The sequence below is a fragment of the Phaenicophaeus curvirostris genome, chromosome 1 (assembly GCF_032191515.1).
Source record: "Phaenicophaeus curvirostris isolate KB17595 chromosome 1, BPBGC_Pcur_1.0, whole genome shotgun sequence".
In the NCBI taxonomy this organism is placed as follows: Eukaryota; Metazoa; Chordata; class Aves; order Cuculiformes; family Cuculidae; genus Phaenicophaeus; species Phaenicophaeus curvirostris.
Window position 1 is genome coordinate 159,604,962 of NC_091392.1, and position 13,044 is coordinate 159,618,005.

Genomic DNA, 13,044 nt, shown 5'->3' on the forward strand with positions numbered 1-13,044 from the left:
AAACAACATGAATGAAAATGGTTTCATCCACTCAGTAGATGATTAGACAAGTCTCCCACAGAAATCACTTTGCCTGTTTAATTAATTCATCAAATTTTTAGAAAATCTGTTTAAAACTACCATTGCTTCTACTATTGGAGCCAATACATAAACAAATACTACTCTTCACCCCGAGTGTGCTCCTGGATGTATCTTTAATTCTACTCTTCCTAAATGTTAGTCTCCCAAAACACACTTCTGTTAATATTGTAGTAGTCCCCTAAAGAAAGGGTTATGAACAGAAAATTAACCACAATGACAGAAAAAAAGTATTTAATTGGGAATACATATGATTTTAGCATGTTATGTATTCATAATAGCTTGATTGGTTGATGGGGCTTTGAGCAACCTGGTCTAGTGGAAGGTGTACCAGCCCATGGCCAGGGGAGAAGGGACGGGGAGGAGGTGTGTTGAACTAGATGGAAGGCTCCTTCCAACCCAAACCATTCTATGATTCTACAATATGTTCACAAATAAATCCCACTGAACAAGACCAGTACTAACAAGTAGTTTTTAAGAAGAGTTTAAAAATAAAGACTATTTTCAAAACTTTGTTAGCATGTTGACAAGTGTGCATAGATTGTGTATTTATCTACACATGTATGTAAAAGAGTAAATATATATTTTTAATTTAAAAAATAGGATCACTAGTTTTTTGCTGCCTGACTATTTCAAAGATGGGAAGACACTTATTTTTCATATGTAAGTACAAAATAGAACACTGTTTTATTCTATCAGAAATACAGTCTAGCTTTTACTGCTCTCTATATAACAAACATTTTACATATCTTTGTACTCTTCCATTGAATTTTATGAGAATGCTATGGATGATCCGTCACATCTTGATTAGCTCATTTTTCACAATGCTCTCATGACACTTCATGTATCATTTACATAAGGCTTATCTGCTAAAATCCCATAGCACCTTTCTGACAACAGGTGTTTTGAAATGCATTTCTCTTTTGCTTGGCAAAGACTTGTTTTAATGGGTTTGACAATATGATTTCAGTGAACAATTCAGTGGTCATTTAACTCAGTTTAGGAAAACTAAAATTAGAGACTCTTGGAAATGTTCATTTTGCAATCAGGTAATTTTAAAGCAATCATCAGCCTTATAAAATGTGTACTTTCCAAATGGTTATTCATTCTAAATTATTCTGCATAAGATGTTTAAGTAATAACTTCTGCTTGATTGTTTCTTCAGTTTCCCTCCAAATATATTGCAACTTTGAATCCACAGGTACTCCATTTACCACTTTATGCATCGTGAACATATACAGTAGAAGCTACAGTAGTATTTTCTTCAGCAGGAATTCTTACAGATTAGCAGTAATCCCGAGACCTTAACATAAATCAGTGGATAAATACCACCTTGTCTCTATTTAGTGCTTTGTAGAGAAAACAATCTTGGGGGTCTGACACTGCAGACTTTACTAGTGAGCAGCCTTTGCTGCAGTTATTCTTACTGACCTCATCTGTACCAGTGGTGTGGGTTAACAGTTGAGTTATATTCTAATCCAGTTCTCTTTTTCAAGAATGTCACAAAGTGCTTACGAAAAATGAATGAATGAAAAAGGATGAGTTCAGAAGTCTTTTTAAAGCCCCTTCCTATCTAAGAAAACGCTCAACATCTCGGTGCTGCGAGACATTCGTCTCCTCCTCAAACCATAATATAGTTAAATACACAGTTTCCCCCTAAATACAACTGCACAGGTGGTTGAGAACAACTGCTCAACTAGCAAATCCTCCTAGGTTTGTTTTCATGAACAAGAACCACATGTATGAATTCACTGTCATAAACCAAGTGCTCTAGTACTCTTTTTAAACACGTATGCAGACTGGGTGAAAATAAGACACCATAGACTTTGCCACTGACATTTTCTCACTCATTTTCCCTATGTCACTGTGCTATCTAAAAGCGTCGAGACTCAGCTTGCATTAGGAGTTACAAGAAATAATCCTGAGAGTAATAAAGCCACGTAAAAGTAAAAATTGCACGCATTTTGTCAATTTATGCTATTTTGAGTACGAAGCACAGAAGAAAAAGCAGGAAGGATCAACGAAGACAGATCACCGATTACACTTAAAATTACCTTCTGACCCAACCTAAAGAAGAGCTGTAGTATACATACCAAACTACAACACAGGGTGGCATTCTGTAGTGCAACGGAGGGTGGCTTGTATTATACTTTGCTATTGATTGGTAGGTATCAGTGACATGGAACACTTCTGGTCTTCCTAATACAATCCCTTTGTTTTAAAACTACGTGTTTCCCGAGGACAGGTACAAAATAAGTCATTGGCAGTTCTGAACGCTGCTGAATAGTGAGTAGAATGCCACGGAATTTTAAAAAATAGAAAAACCAGTGCGATATCATTCAACTGCTTTTATTTCTAGGGTTTTAATACAAAGAAGACTGATAGAACGCCATCACCGTAGTACTCGTGTTAGTCACCTCGGTCCCAGGTGACAACCGGCCGTCCAACCTGAAGAAGAAGCGGTGGGAGCGGAGCCGCCGGGCTCCGGGGCGCCCGAGGGGATGCGGGAGCATCTCTCCCGGCTCCGCCGCGCCCCTCGCTTCGGTACCCGGGTACCCGGGCAGCGGGAAGCGAGCGCCCCGAGGAAGGGACGAGGCTTCCCGGACACTTCCAGAGCGTTCCGCGCCGCGTGCTCTTCGACTTCTCAGCGCGGGCGAGGCGGGGGAGCGGAGGGTCCCGGCTCCGGGTGTCCCCCCTCCCGCTGCGGCCCGCGGGGCGTCCCGAATCCCACCCCCGCACGCCCCCCCCCCCCCCCCCCATCATCATGCCCGGGACGCACCTTGGCGGCGCAATCTGCGCTTCTTGAGCCCGAAGATGCGGACCTTGGAGAAGATGTCCACCAGGTTGCCGTTGCAGAGCCCTCGGTTCTTGCTGGGGCTGTTCCGCCTCCTGCCGGCCGAGGGCCGGTCCCAGTGCTGCTCCCTCGCCTGCCGCTTCTGGCGGATCAAGCCGCTGGCGATGGCCGCTGCCATGGCTGCGGGCGGGGCGGCGGCGGGGCGCTCAGCGCCGGCGGGGCCCCATCCCGGCCCCGCGGGTCCCCGCCCGGGCGCCCCTCGGCCCCGCTACCGCCGCCTCGCCCAGCCGAGCGCTCGGGGAACCAGCATCGGGAGGGAGCCGATCCGCTTCCCCCGGGGGGGGAGAGCGGCGATCACCGCTCCGCGGTCCCACCCCGCTCCAGCCCTTCCGACACACACGCGCACCGCTGGAGCGGGGCTTGGGGTGGGTTTTTTTTGTCCTCCCCGAGCCGAGGGTGTGGAGGAGGGACGGGGACGAGGCAGGAGAATAAAGCCAAGGGGGGGGGGGGCGAGAGGGGCGGGGGGAAGGGGGTGTTGCTGGTGCGGGTTTCTGGTGGAGGCTGCGGGTTGCCGGCGGATCCGCCGCCTCTGCTCCCCCCTTCGCTTCGTGCAGGGGGAGGAGGGAGCCGGTCCCCCTCCCGAGCCCGGCAAAGGAAGGCGGGGAGGGGACGCGGGGCACCCGCCCACCCCCGCCCCGCGTCCCGGGGACGGGCGGCAGAGAGGGGGTTGTGGTGCCCGGAGAGGATTCGGAGCCGTGGGGAAAGAAAAACGCCCGCGAGGGAACCCTCCGCCCAAGCCGACACACGTTCTTTGGGAGAAGAAGATCATAGCAGCATCAGAGTTTGAATTCGGAACACGAAGCGATTTCTCAGTTTTCAGAAATTCCAAAGGAATTCCATAGGGCACCCACAAACGGCATCAATAGGTAGATCTGTTGATCGCTAGCACCGTGCCATTCATTTTCCACATCTTGGATCGCTTGAGCTCGCTAGACACAGAGTGCCTCAAAAGTCTCTGCCCCTAGGAGTTCACAGTGTGCTGCAGATAATAAATATCATGTAAAAAACAACATCTCATTTCTTTCCCTTCACCTTTTTCTGTTGGATCCTCTCCCTTTTCAAAGAAAGGCTCAATGTTTTTCAGATTTGCTTTCTGCCAGCCTACTGGTGCCACTTCCTTAAGTTGTAACTAACTGGAGGAAAGTAGAAAAAGGAATCCAGTAACTGCACAGAAAAAATGCAGGGTTATCCTGTAAGGAAGGGCAGATGCTCACACAGGGAAATATCATGTAATAAGTACCTAATTTATACACTGTTTTTAGATTACTCTAATTCTTATTAGATGGGTCCTTATAAAAGCAGCCTTTGAAGTGTAAATATCCATCCAGAATAACTGACTGCTTTGCAACACAGAACCTCATAGGTGAGAATAGGATATTCATTCAGCAGATCCTGCAGCATGTCAAATATTGACCATTATTTCTCTAAATCCTTTAATCTACAAAGGGCTATTTTTATACAGAGGGCAGAAATATATGGTGGGAACTCCCTCATCTAAAGATTTTATATTATTACTAGACCAACGAGGAGCATAACATGCACAATCGGATCTAGATAATACATTTTAATTCTATTTAAAAGTTTCTCTAAAGAGATTCAGCTAAAACACTCGCACTGGATTTTCTATCTGTCACTTTTTAGAGAGCAGCAATTTCCTTACAATGGTTATAATTATTACCTTAACTAATGCAATTAGGCACAGAGAGGTTTGTGGGGCTTTTTTGGTTTGTTTTGTTGTTGGTTTGGGGTTTTGTTTGTTTTTTTTTAAATTTAAATTTCACTGTAGTAGTTTTGCACACTGCTTCCCCTTTCCGTACTTCCCAGCAGCGGACAAGACACTGTTGTTAGCCTTACGTGTCCTCAGGACAGAAGTGCTCCTCCCGCTCCCACACAGGGAGCTTCCCCACGGCCACGGCCCCGGCCCCGTCAGCCCGCGTCCTTCAGCACCACGGACAGCAGCGCCTTCAGCACCGTGGACAGCAGACCAGAGACTGGATGCGTGGGGCGTCCTCTGCCACCAGCGGCGGAGGTGACAGGACACAGCCCCAAGCCTACTGCTCGACCTAGCTCTTGGCTTCAAACAAAGGAATGAATGAGAGGAAGTAGAGTGAAATAAAGGCCAAACCTCCACTGTCTTTAATTTTCACAGGAATTTCACATACAAACCTAACTTTTGCATTAAAAAAAACCTTTCTCCAAAATTATGTAGGTTCCACGTTTCCTTTTGCCAAAAGGTTGTCTTTATATTATGCAGTGATGCTATTTACTATATGCTATGTACTACTATTGTCCCTTTTCCAGAGTTTCCTTCAAACACTGGGCCTTTGCCAAAACACACTGACATTTCTCAATGATAGGATGCTTGAGGTGATGGCAAAGAAAGGAAAGAACTAATGTGAGAATGGGCAGCGTGCCTGTAGACAAGAGAAATTGTGTTTCTTACTCCAGAGATCAAAAACAATAGATTTCTACTTGCATGTCAGAAACGCAGAGCAGTTGTTTACAGCTTGAGGTTTTGCAATGAAAACTCAAGAGAGCCATCTGCTGTCTTAACCTGTGATAAAACATGTGCAATTCTAGTCAAAGTGAAGGTTTTGCTGGCAGATGGATTGTAGAAATATGAACACGTTGGATACCTTAAAGACTAGAAACTGCATAAGATTATGCATTTAGGACAAAAGGAAAAATGTTAGTTATTACATTTGATACATTAAAATACAATTTTATTTCTTATTATCAAGATTATGAGTAGGAAAATAAATTATTACAAGCAAAAGAGGGGGAGAAGGGATTTTCAATACTTTCTATTTTCCCATCTGTTAACTTCTACCTACTAATTTATCATGTATTTCAGAGGTTTTCTAAAGCAAAAACATTTTAGAAGATTTAGAAAATTACTTGCTGAATGAATTTTAGAGGAAAGCATTCAACCGAGATAAAATGTGCATAAAATACTTGCTTTATTAGATACTCTTATATACTATATAACTTTACTATTCCTTTTTTCTGTATTACTTGGAATAAACTATATTCTATTTCATCTAATTTGAGATGTAAATTTCAGACATCAAAGTCCATATATTAAAATATACACCATTATTATTTGTATATACACATTTACTAGTGATACCTAAAATGTTTTTATAAGGGCTTCCATTTGGAAAAATGAGATTTTATGCTTTATATTCTCTCCTAACCTACATTCATAGGCTACTAAATTTACAAATCAAAAATTTCATCCTTATGTTTTAAGGACTGTGATATATTCTTTTTTCTTTTTTTTCCTCCTTTTTTTCTTTTTTCACTTGTATGTTTTGCGTTAGGTTGGATAGAATTGCAAGCTACAGTAATTCTTTTTCAGTGCAGACACGAAGACTCTACAGAATTCTTCCTTTCATAATCTATTTCAATATAAACAAAAATGGTGAAGCTGGTGAAGGGCCTGGAGAACAAGTCTTAGGAGATGCAGCTGAGGGAACTGGGGTTTTTTTAGCCTAGAGAAAAGGAGGCTGAAGGGAGACCTTATCGCTGTCTAGAACTACCTGAATGGAGGTTGCAGTGAGGTGGGTGCTGGTCTCTTCTCCCAAGTAACAAGTGATAGGACAAGAAGAAATGGCCTCAAGTTACACCAGGGGAGGTTCAGATTTAATATCAGGAAATATTTCTTCACTGAAAGGGCACTGGCAGAGGCTGCTCAGGGAAGTTGTGGAGTCACCATCCCTGGAGGTATTTAAAAGATGGGTAGATGAGGTGTTCAAGCATATGGTTTAGAAGTGGACAGGTATGGTTGGACTTGATGATCTCAAAGGTCTTTTCCAACCAAGCAATTCTACGAAAAATATCTTTCTATAGATGTGTTCCCATACACATACACACACTTCACCCATATTTTATCTTCCCAGTTATCCTGAAACCATTCCTCATACCAAAACTAAATCAAATCAAATTAAACCTTAGAAAAAATAACTTAAAGTCCTTACAAGCATATATTTTCTAGAAGTGTAAAATGCCAGACTATTACATTGCTACTAAACATGTTTTAGTTCTATGAGCTCTAGTGAAATTTTTATTGCACTATAGTTGCAAAAAGAATAGTACCTTACTCCCCAGGTTTTCATTCAAACAGGAAAGGCTACTCTATTGACAAGACCACCAGTTTAGTCACAACAATTTTTAGGTATGTACGACAGTACTTCTGGGCCATTGGGAATATTTAATGTCATCCCAAGAAAAGAAAAAATACTTGTTTATAAATTCTGATGGAATAATTTAATCAACAATCTAGTGCTTTTTCCAAGACAGCCGACTGATTGCCAGAGTGCTGTTTCCAACTAAGGTTGTCTTTCTAAACATTTTTCAATATGGATCAAAAATTCAGTGAAAGTTGCTGGCAATTTTAGTGGACTGTAATTCAAGTGTCTAAATTCAGTTTATATACTATGGCCCCTTCATTCCCACAAAATGATGTCATAAGAAAATGTGATACAGGTCTACAAATAGGATTATTCATACAGCTACAAACTGGTATCTGTCCAAAGTGCACAAAGTGCATGTTTGTGGTGGGGTGGGCATTGGTAAGCAATATTAACTTCCAATTCTTGGTTTCATTTTCTTGGGGGACAAAGATAGAGCAAGAGCTGTGGCTTAATGACTTGAACAAGATGAAAGGAACAGTCTCTGGCTTACTTTGTAGTTTGGTAAGTGTTTAATTTTTCAAAAATTAGCAAACTTGAAAAATGTTTGTCAACATAGAAGATCATATTTTTTCATGAACGTGCCAGTATGAATATATTAAATCATAGGCAAGAAATCTCATTTCAGATAGTTTAAGAACATCCCATGCTTATAATAAGACCAATATGGATATGCAGTGAGCTTTAAACAGTTTAAATTAGACAAATTGTACATGTTGTTGTATGTTAATCTGGATACAAATTTTCTCATAAGTTATTGTTAGCTTCTAGAAGACAATGCACTGAGAAGCACAGCAATTTAAAATCCTTAACAGCCAATGCTTCATGCTGGTGGATTAGACTTTGAAGAGCCTTAAGAACAAAGTTTATTAAACCACGCTGATATACTTCACAGACTTTGGATACCTAGGCTTTTACACTGTTCTATATCAAAAGCACTCAGCTTTCAGTCTTAGCATTCACAATGCACTCAAAAGGAACCAAACTCATATCCATTAAAATTTGCTGAATACATCAGGTACAGTATGTACTAAGTTGTTTAAATACATCAGATGAATCCCTTCAAATAAGACAAAAGTGAGCTTCCAGTACAGTGGTATGGTGTTTAAACTGCACATATTTCAACTCAACTCAACTTTATATATTCAAGTTGTTAGAAAAACCGTTACTACATAAGTAATGTATATTTGTGCAGTATTTGTTCTACATTAACCAGTGACATTTCTTTCACACATTGTCTGGGATATGTCTGGAAGGCGAAGGACTGATTACATATGCTAGTATGGACTCAAGCTCATTTAGGGAACTGAAAAAAATTGTTTTGGAGATGACCAATAGGACAGCACTGAATCGATATTCTTTAGAACTTACATAATTCTCAAATTGCTGGGGTTTGTGGGTTTTTTCTTTTTTTGACTTTGCTTTCCTCCTTCCTTTGAATTTAGCATTGATTATACTGTAGTAATGGATCTCACGAATAGCGCTGTGTCAAGGAAAATACCTACTTTGATTACTGAGAGTTTAATTTTCAATTCCACTGGCTAATTCTTCATTCTTTAACAGGAAAAAGAAAAATGGAGATTCTTACACCGTTCTTACACAATACATCTTTCAGCAAAATAAGATGCATGATTCCAGCTCCTAACTAGTAGCACATCTCTTGTGAGATCTTTCAAGACTTTTCATAGTTTTCACTCTATCTTCTACTTCTGATACCACTTCTTTTGAGACTAGGTGAACAAAAGAAATCAGCTGAATTGATGGGAGAATCTGAACTGTTCACAGATCATATGAGGCTCTCCAGGATAGCTCACTCAGGCCCCAAACTTATCTTCAACTAATCTTTTTCAAACAACAGTTAACAACAAATATGACAAAAAAACCCCAATCAAGATCTCTTTAAGGGACAAATCCATAAAAATAATTAAATACATCGTGGCTTCTGCAGAGAAATTTAGAGAGAGAGAGAGAGACGATTTTAACTTTAAATATTACATAGTATCCACCGCTCCTTGAATACTGTGTTCAGTTCTGGGCCCCTCACCACAAGAAGGATGTTGAGGCTCTGGAGTGAGTCCAGAGAAGAGCAACAAAGCTGGTGAAGGGGCTGGAGAACAGGCCTTATGAGGAACAGCTGAGAGAGCTGGGGTTATTTAGCCTGGAGAAGAGGAGGCTGAGGGGAGACTTCATTGCTCTCTACAACTATCTGAAAGGAGGTTGTAGAGAGGAGGGTGATGGCCTCTTCTCCCAAGGGACAGGGGATAGGGCAAGAGGGAATGGCCTCAAGCTCCGCCAGGGGAGGTTTAGGCTGGACATTAGGAAAAAAATTTTCACAGAAAGGGTCATTGGGCACTGGAACAGGCTGCCCAGGGAGGTGGTTGATTCACTTTCCCTGGAGGTGTTTAAGGCACGGGTGGACGAGGTGCTAAGGGGCATGGTTTAGTGTTTGATAGGAATGGTTGGACTCAATGATCTGGTGGGTCTCTTCCAACCTGGTTATTCTATGATTCTATGATCCTTAAAGACAGGTTCCTAATTACCAACAACAGAAACACATTGCTGTTTATTTTGATCCCACTTAAGCTAACAGCAGATCTGCTACCAGAGTGCTTCAGACAAGCACTGGTGACACAAGCCAGAACAACAACTTTCAGTGAAGAAAAACACCATCCTCCTCCCCCTCCTCTCTTGTCCACACAGATGCACAGAGCAGTTTAAGATTTAGAGACCTAAGACCAGCATGAATAGCTGCTTCATTAATTCCTCATACACACAGCTTAAAACAACATCTGTTGCATATGCTTATCTAGCCACAGCAGGACTTCTCTGTTTGGCCTAGCTTCTGATACATGCAACAGACTGCTGTTATTCTTTCAAGTAACTGGAAGGCCCTGTAACACGAGTCTGCTAAATTTTGTTCTCTAGAAGCAAAAGGAAGATCGTTCCTGAGAAATTTGGTCTCTACAGTGAATTTCCTCTGGAGTCAGTACAGCTGGCCGTGCATGGCAATATGTAAGCTCTTATACCTGCTTGATAATACTCTCCTGGGAAGGTTTCCTACTACTAAAACAGAGAAAAAAATAAGGAGGTGGCAATGAGCTTACTTCCAGTCTCTGATTGTAATCATCACAGATATCCTAAACACACACTGATTTTTGCTGCACAGGTTCTAGAAAAAAACATGGCCTATGGAAAACTAGACATCAGTATGAAACTTTCTAATTGTAAGGAAAAAAAGAATCAGCTCTGTGGATAGCAGTTATTACCAGCATACACATAGGGGATTGTTCCTTTCATAGAATTTGACATCACATCACTGTATTTATTGGTTCATTACATTTTCACTTTCCAACTGTTAACTTCATAGAGTCCTTTTGTTAATGAAACAAATAATACCAGTGCATGCACGCAATACCTAATACATACAATTTTATAATGTATGCATATGTAAAATTTTACAAATTTTTTTTACACATATGTACATGAGAGTATTTTCATATTTATGAGAATTTGGGATGATTAGTAAGAACATGGTTTTGTCTTGTCTGAATACCATTTAAAAGTGAATAACCTGTTTGCATAAGATCTGACGTATAAATCCCAACTTAGACACTGAATCTATATCTTCTGTCTTAAATTATTAGAAAACCTCAAATAAAATAAATATATATAGACAAATATATAGGTAAATAAAAAAACCTATATAGTCCAAGCTGACAGTTGTTTTATTGAAGTCCTCCAAAATATTAATTTTAAATCTCTACATAAGGATTTCTTGCTTTTCTCAGAACAGATCTGAAAACATATGACAAAGTGAGAAAAAATGTGTTATATTTCTGGACTCTGAGAACAAGAAAAGGTGTTGGATACAGAGATCCAGGAGAAAAAGCAATTTATATCCATTATAACAGAATGCTAAATGGAAAAGATAGGATAAACCGAGACATAGATAAATTTCTAGCTTCAGAAGCAGAAGGATGGATCCCCCCAAAATATATCAAATAATCCTATATGTATAGAAAGTTATTTTCACCAGTGACAGGAAGGATTGGAATGCAGCTCTCTGCATACTTGCATGCATACATACACAAATATGCACACAATGTCACTTTGTGACACTTCCTGGCAATTATTTAGAAAAAAAAAAAAGGTCATTTTATTGAAACTAAAATTGGCAATGTACTTAATTTGGGAAAAGAACTTATTGAGAGTTGGCTCTCTTTGCTTACAGTTCTTCTAACTTTTGTTTTCAAATAACTTTTGGTTTGCAACCCATTTGGTACTATTCTGAAGACATTTGCAAGGAAAATAACAGGCCTGAAACCTAAAAACCTATTCTTTTCTTGTTCTAGAGGCAAGATAGTGAAGTGTTTTTTCTGAGTACTGCTAACAAGGAGAAGGTAAGTCTCTGATGGGAGAAAAAGTAGGTACAGAACAATGTTGGCTAATGCAGCATTCATCCTTGATCTTGATCCTCATCCTCTGAGATCTTTTCATGCAAGAATGTCCCTTCCTTTGTGGTTCAGACACAACTAATGCTGTCTAAAAAAGCCACATGCACTGTTTCCCTTTTTCCAAACAAACAAAAAATTCAGTAAATTTTCCATTATTTCTATTGAATGACAGACACAAATCTCTGAAACTAAGTATGCCTTGGCTTCTTTTTATTTAATCTAGGTATTCAGAAGTATCAACACGGTTTACGTTAGCGTAGAATGCACCTTAGCTTATTTCTCCTTAATGGTATTTTCACTCTGTATTATTTTCTTTGACTGAAAGATTTTCTTTTAGTTGACATACTATCGTTAAGCCACAGATGCAAACAAATACAATCTACTACAAAACAATACCAGAAGAATAACTTTTTATATACCAGCTTTTTCTCTTCCTCTCTTTGATAATCAATCTACTTCAGCTCTAGCTTCATCATACCAATGGTAATTGCTATATCAAGCTGGATGTTTCCATTTTATTTCCTGCAGAACAGAAACATTATTTCTCCTATACTTCATTTGAACATTTAAGAAAAATCTAGAAAAATCAGCAATGAATGCTTTGGCCTAAAACCCACCCACATTTAAAGATTTCTGCTTGCCTTACTTACATGAATTAGAACATCAAGACAAAGTTCTCAGTGTTGATATCTTTTTCTTTACCACTAGAATATAATGAATACTACAGTTATTGTTAAGTCCTGAAAAAGATATTCCAATGTGTGCTTATATTACTGTGCTGATATTTCTGGCTATTAGTTCAAACTTCATAGCATTTATTATTAACAGTAGCAGAATGAATACTCCAACTGATTTTACAACACAGCCCTACAAACATAAATTACAAAATATCTCACAGTCAAAACTTAACTCGTCTAAACCTTTCAACAGCATATTGCTCTAATGTGCAATGCAATTATCTGATTTGCCAGCAGTGGACACTGTTACTCTAGTTATCCACAGATGTATTGCCTGGGCAATAACTTGCAGCACATACTGGTAATTTTTTCTTTTATTACTTGCACTGCACTAATAACTTGGAGTTATTTGTACCCAAGAAAAGCAGGAGTAAAAACAGTGTGGTAGGAGTATTTCTTGACATATGTGCGATAGCAGATGGATCATCCCTTTGTTTAAAAAAACTGTTCAGTTACTTTAAGAGAAATAAACATAGACTTATTCACAGGGTTATGCTTTTTTATCACAATCATTTAAAGTCACAGAAGGTGTTCTGATGTAAAAACAAAAATGTCTTCATTTGTCTTTTTCACAGAATAATAGTCATAAAAAAGAAACTGTACATCTTTTGCATTGCTTCTATAAAATTATTTCAAATAATTTCAAATTCAGTAAGCTAAAAATTTCTAAACCGTATATTTACTTCAGTATCCTGTACTATTTGTTGAATAATATAATTGCTCAAAAT

The 13,044-nt window shown here is 39.7% G+C and overlaps 1 protein-coding gene across 6 annotated transcripts in view; it reads right to left on the reverse strand.

The window, feature by feature from the left end:
* Positions 1–13,044, reverse strand: part of FGF14 (fibroblast growth factor 14) — a 392,265-nt gene that overhangs the window by 136,713 nt on the left and 242,508 nt on the right. Inside the window, exon 1 of one of the 6 annotated variants that reach the window (XM_069879253.1) lies at positions 2,858–3,058. The exons of the other annotated variants lie outside the window; for them this stretch is intronic. Coding sequence (XP_069735354.1) covers positions 2,858–3,050 — 193 coding nt within the window. The 5' untranslated portion in view covers positions 3,051–3,058. Of the gene's footprint in view, positions 1–2,857; positions 3,059–13,044 lie in introns of those variants that run through there. 6 annotated transcript variants of the gene reach the window in all.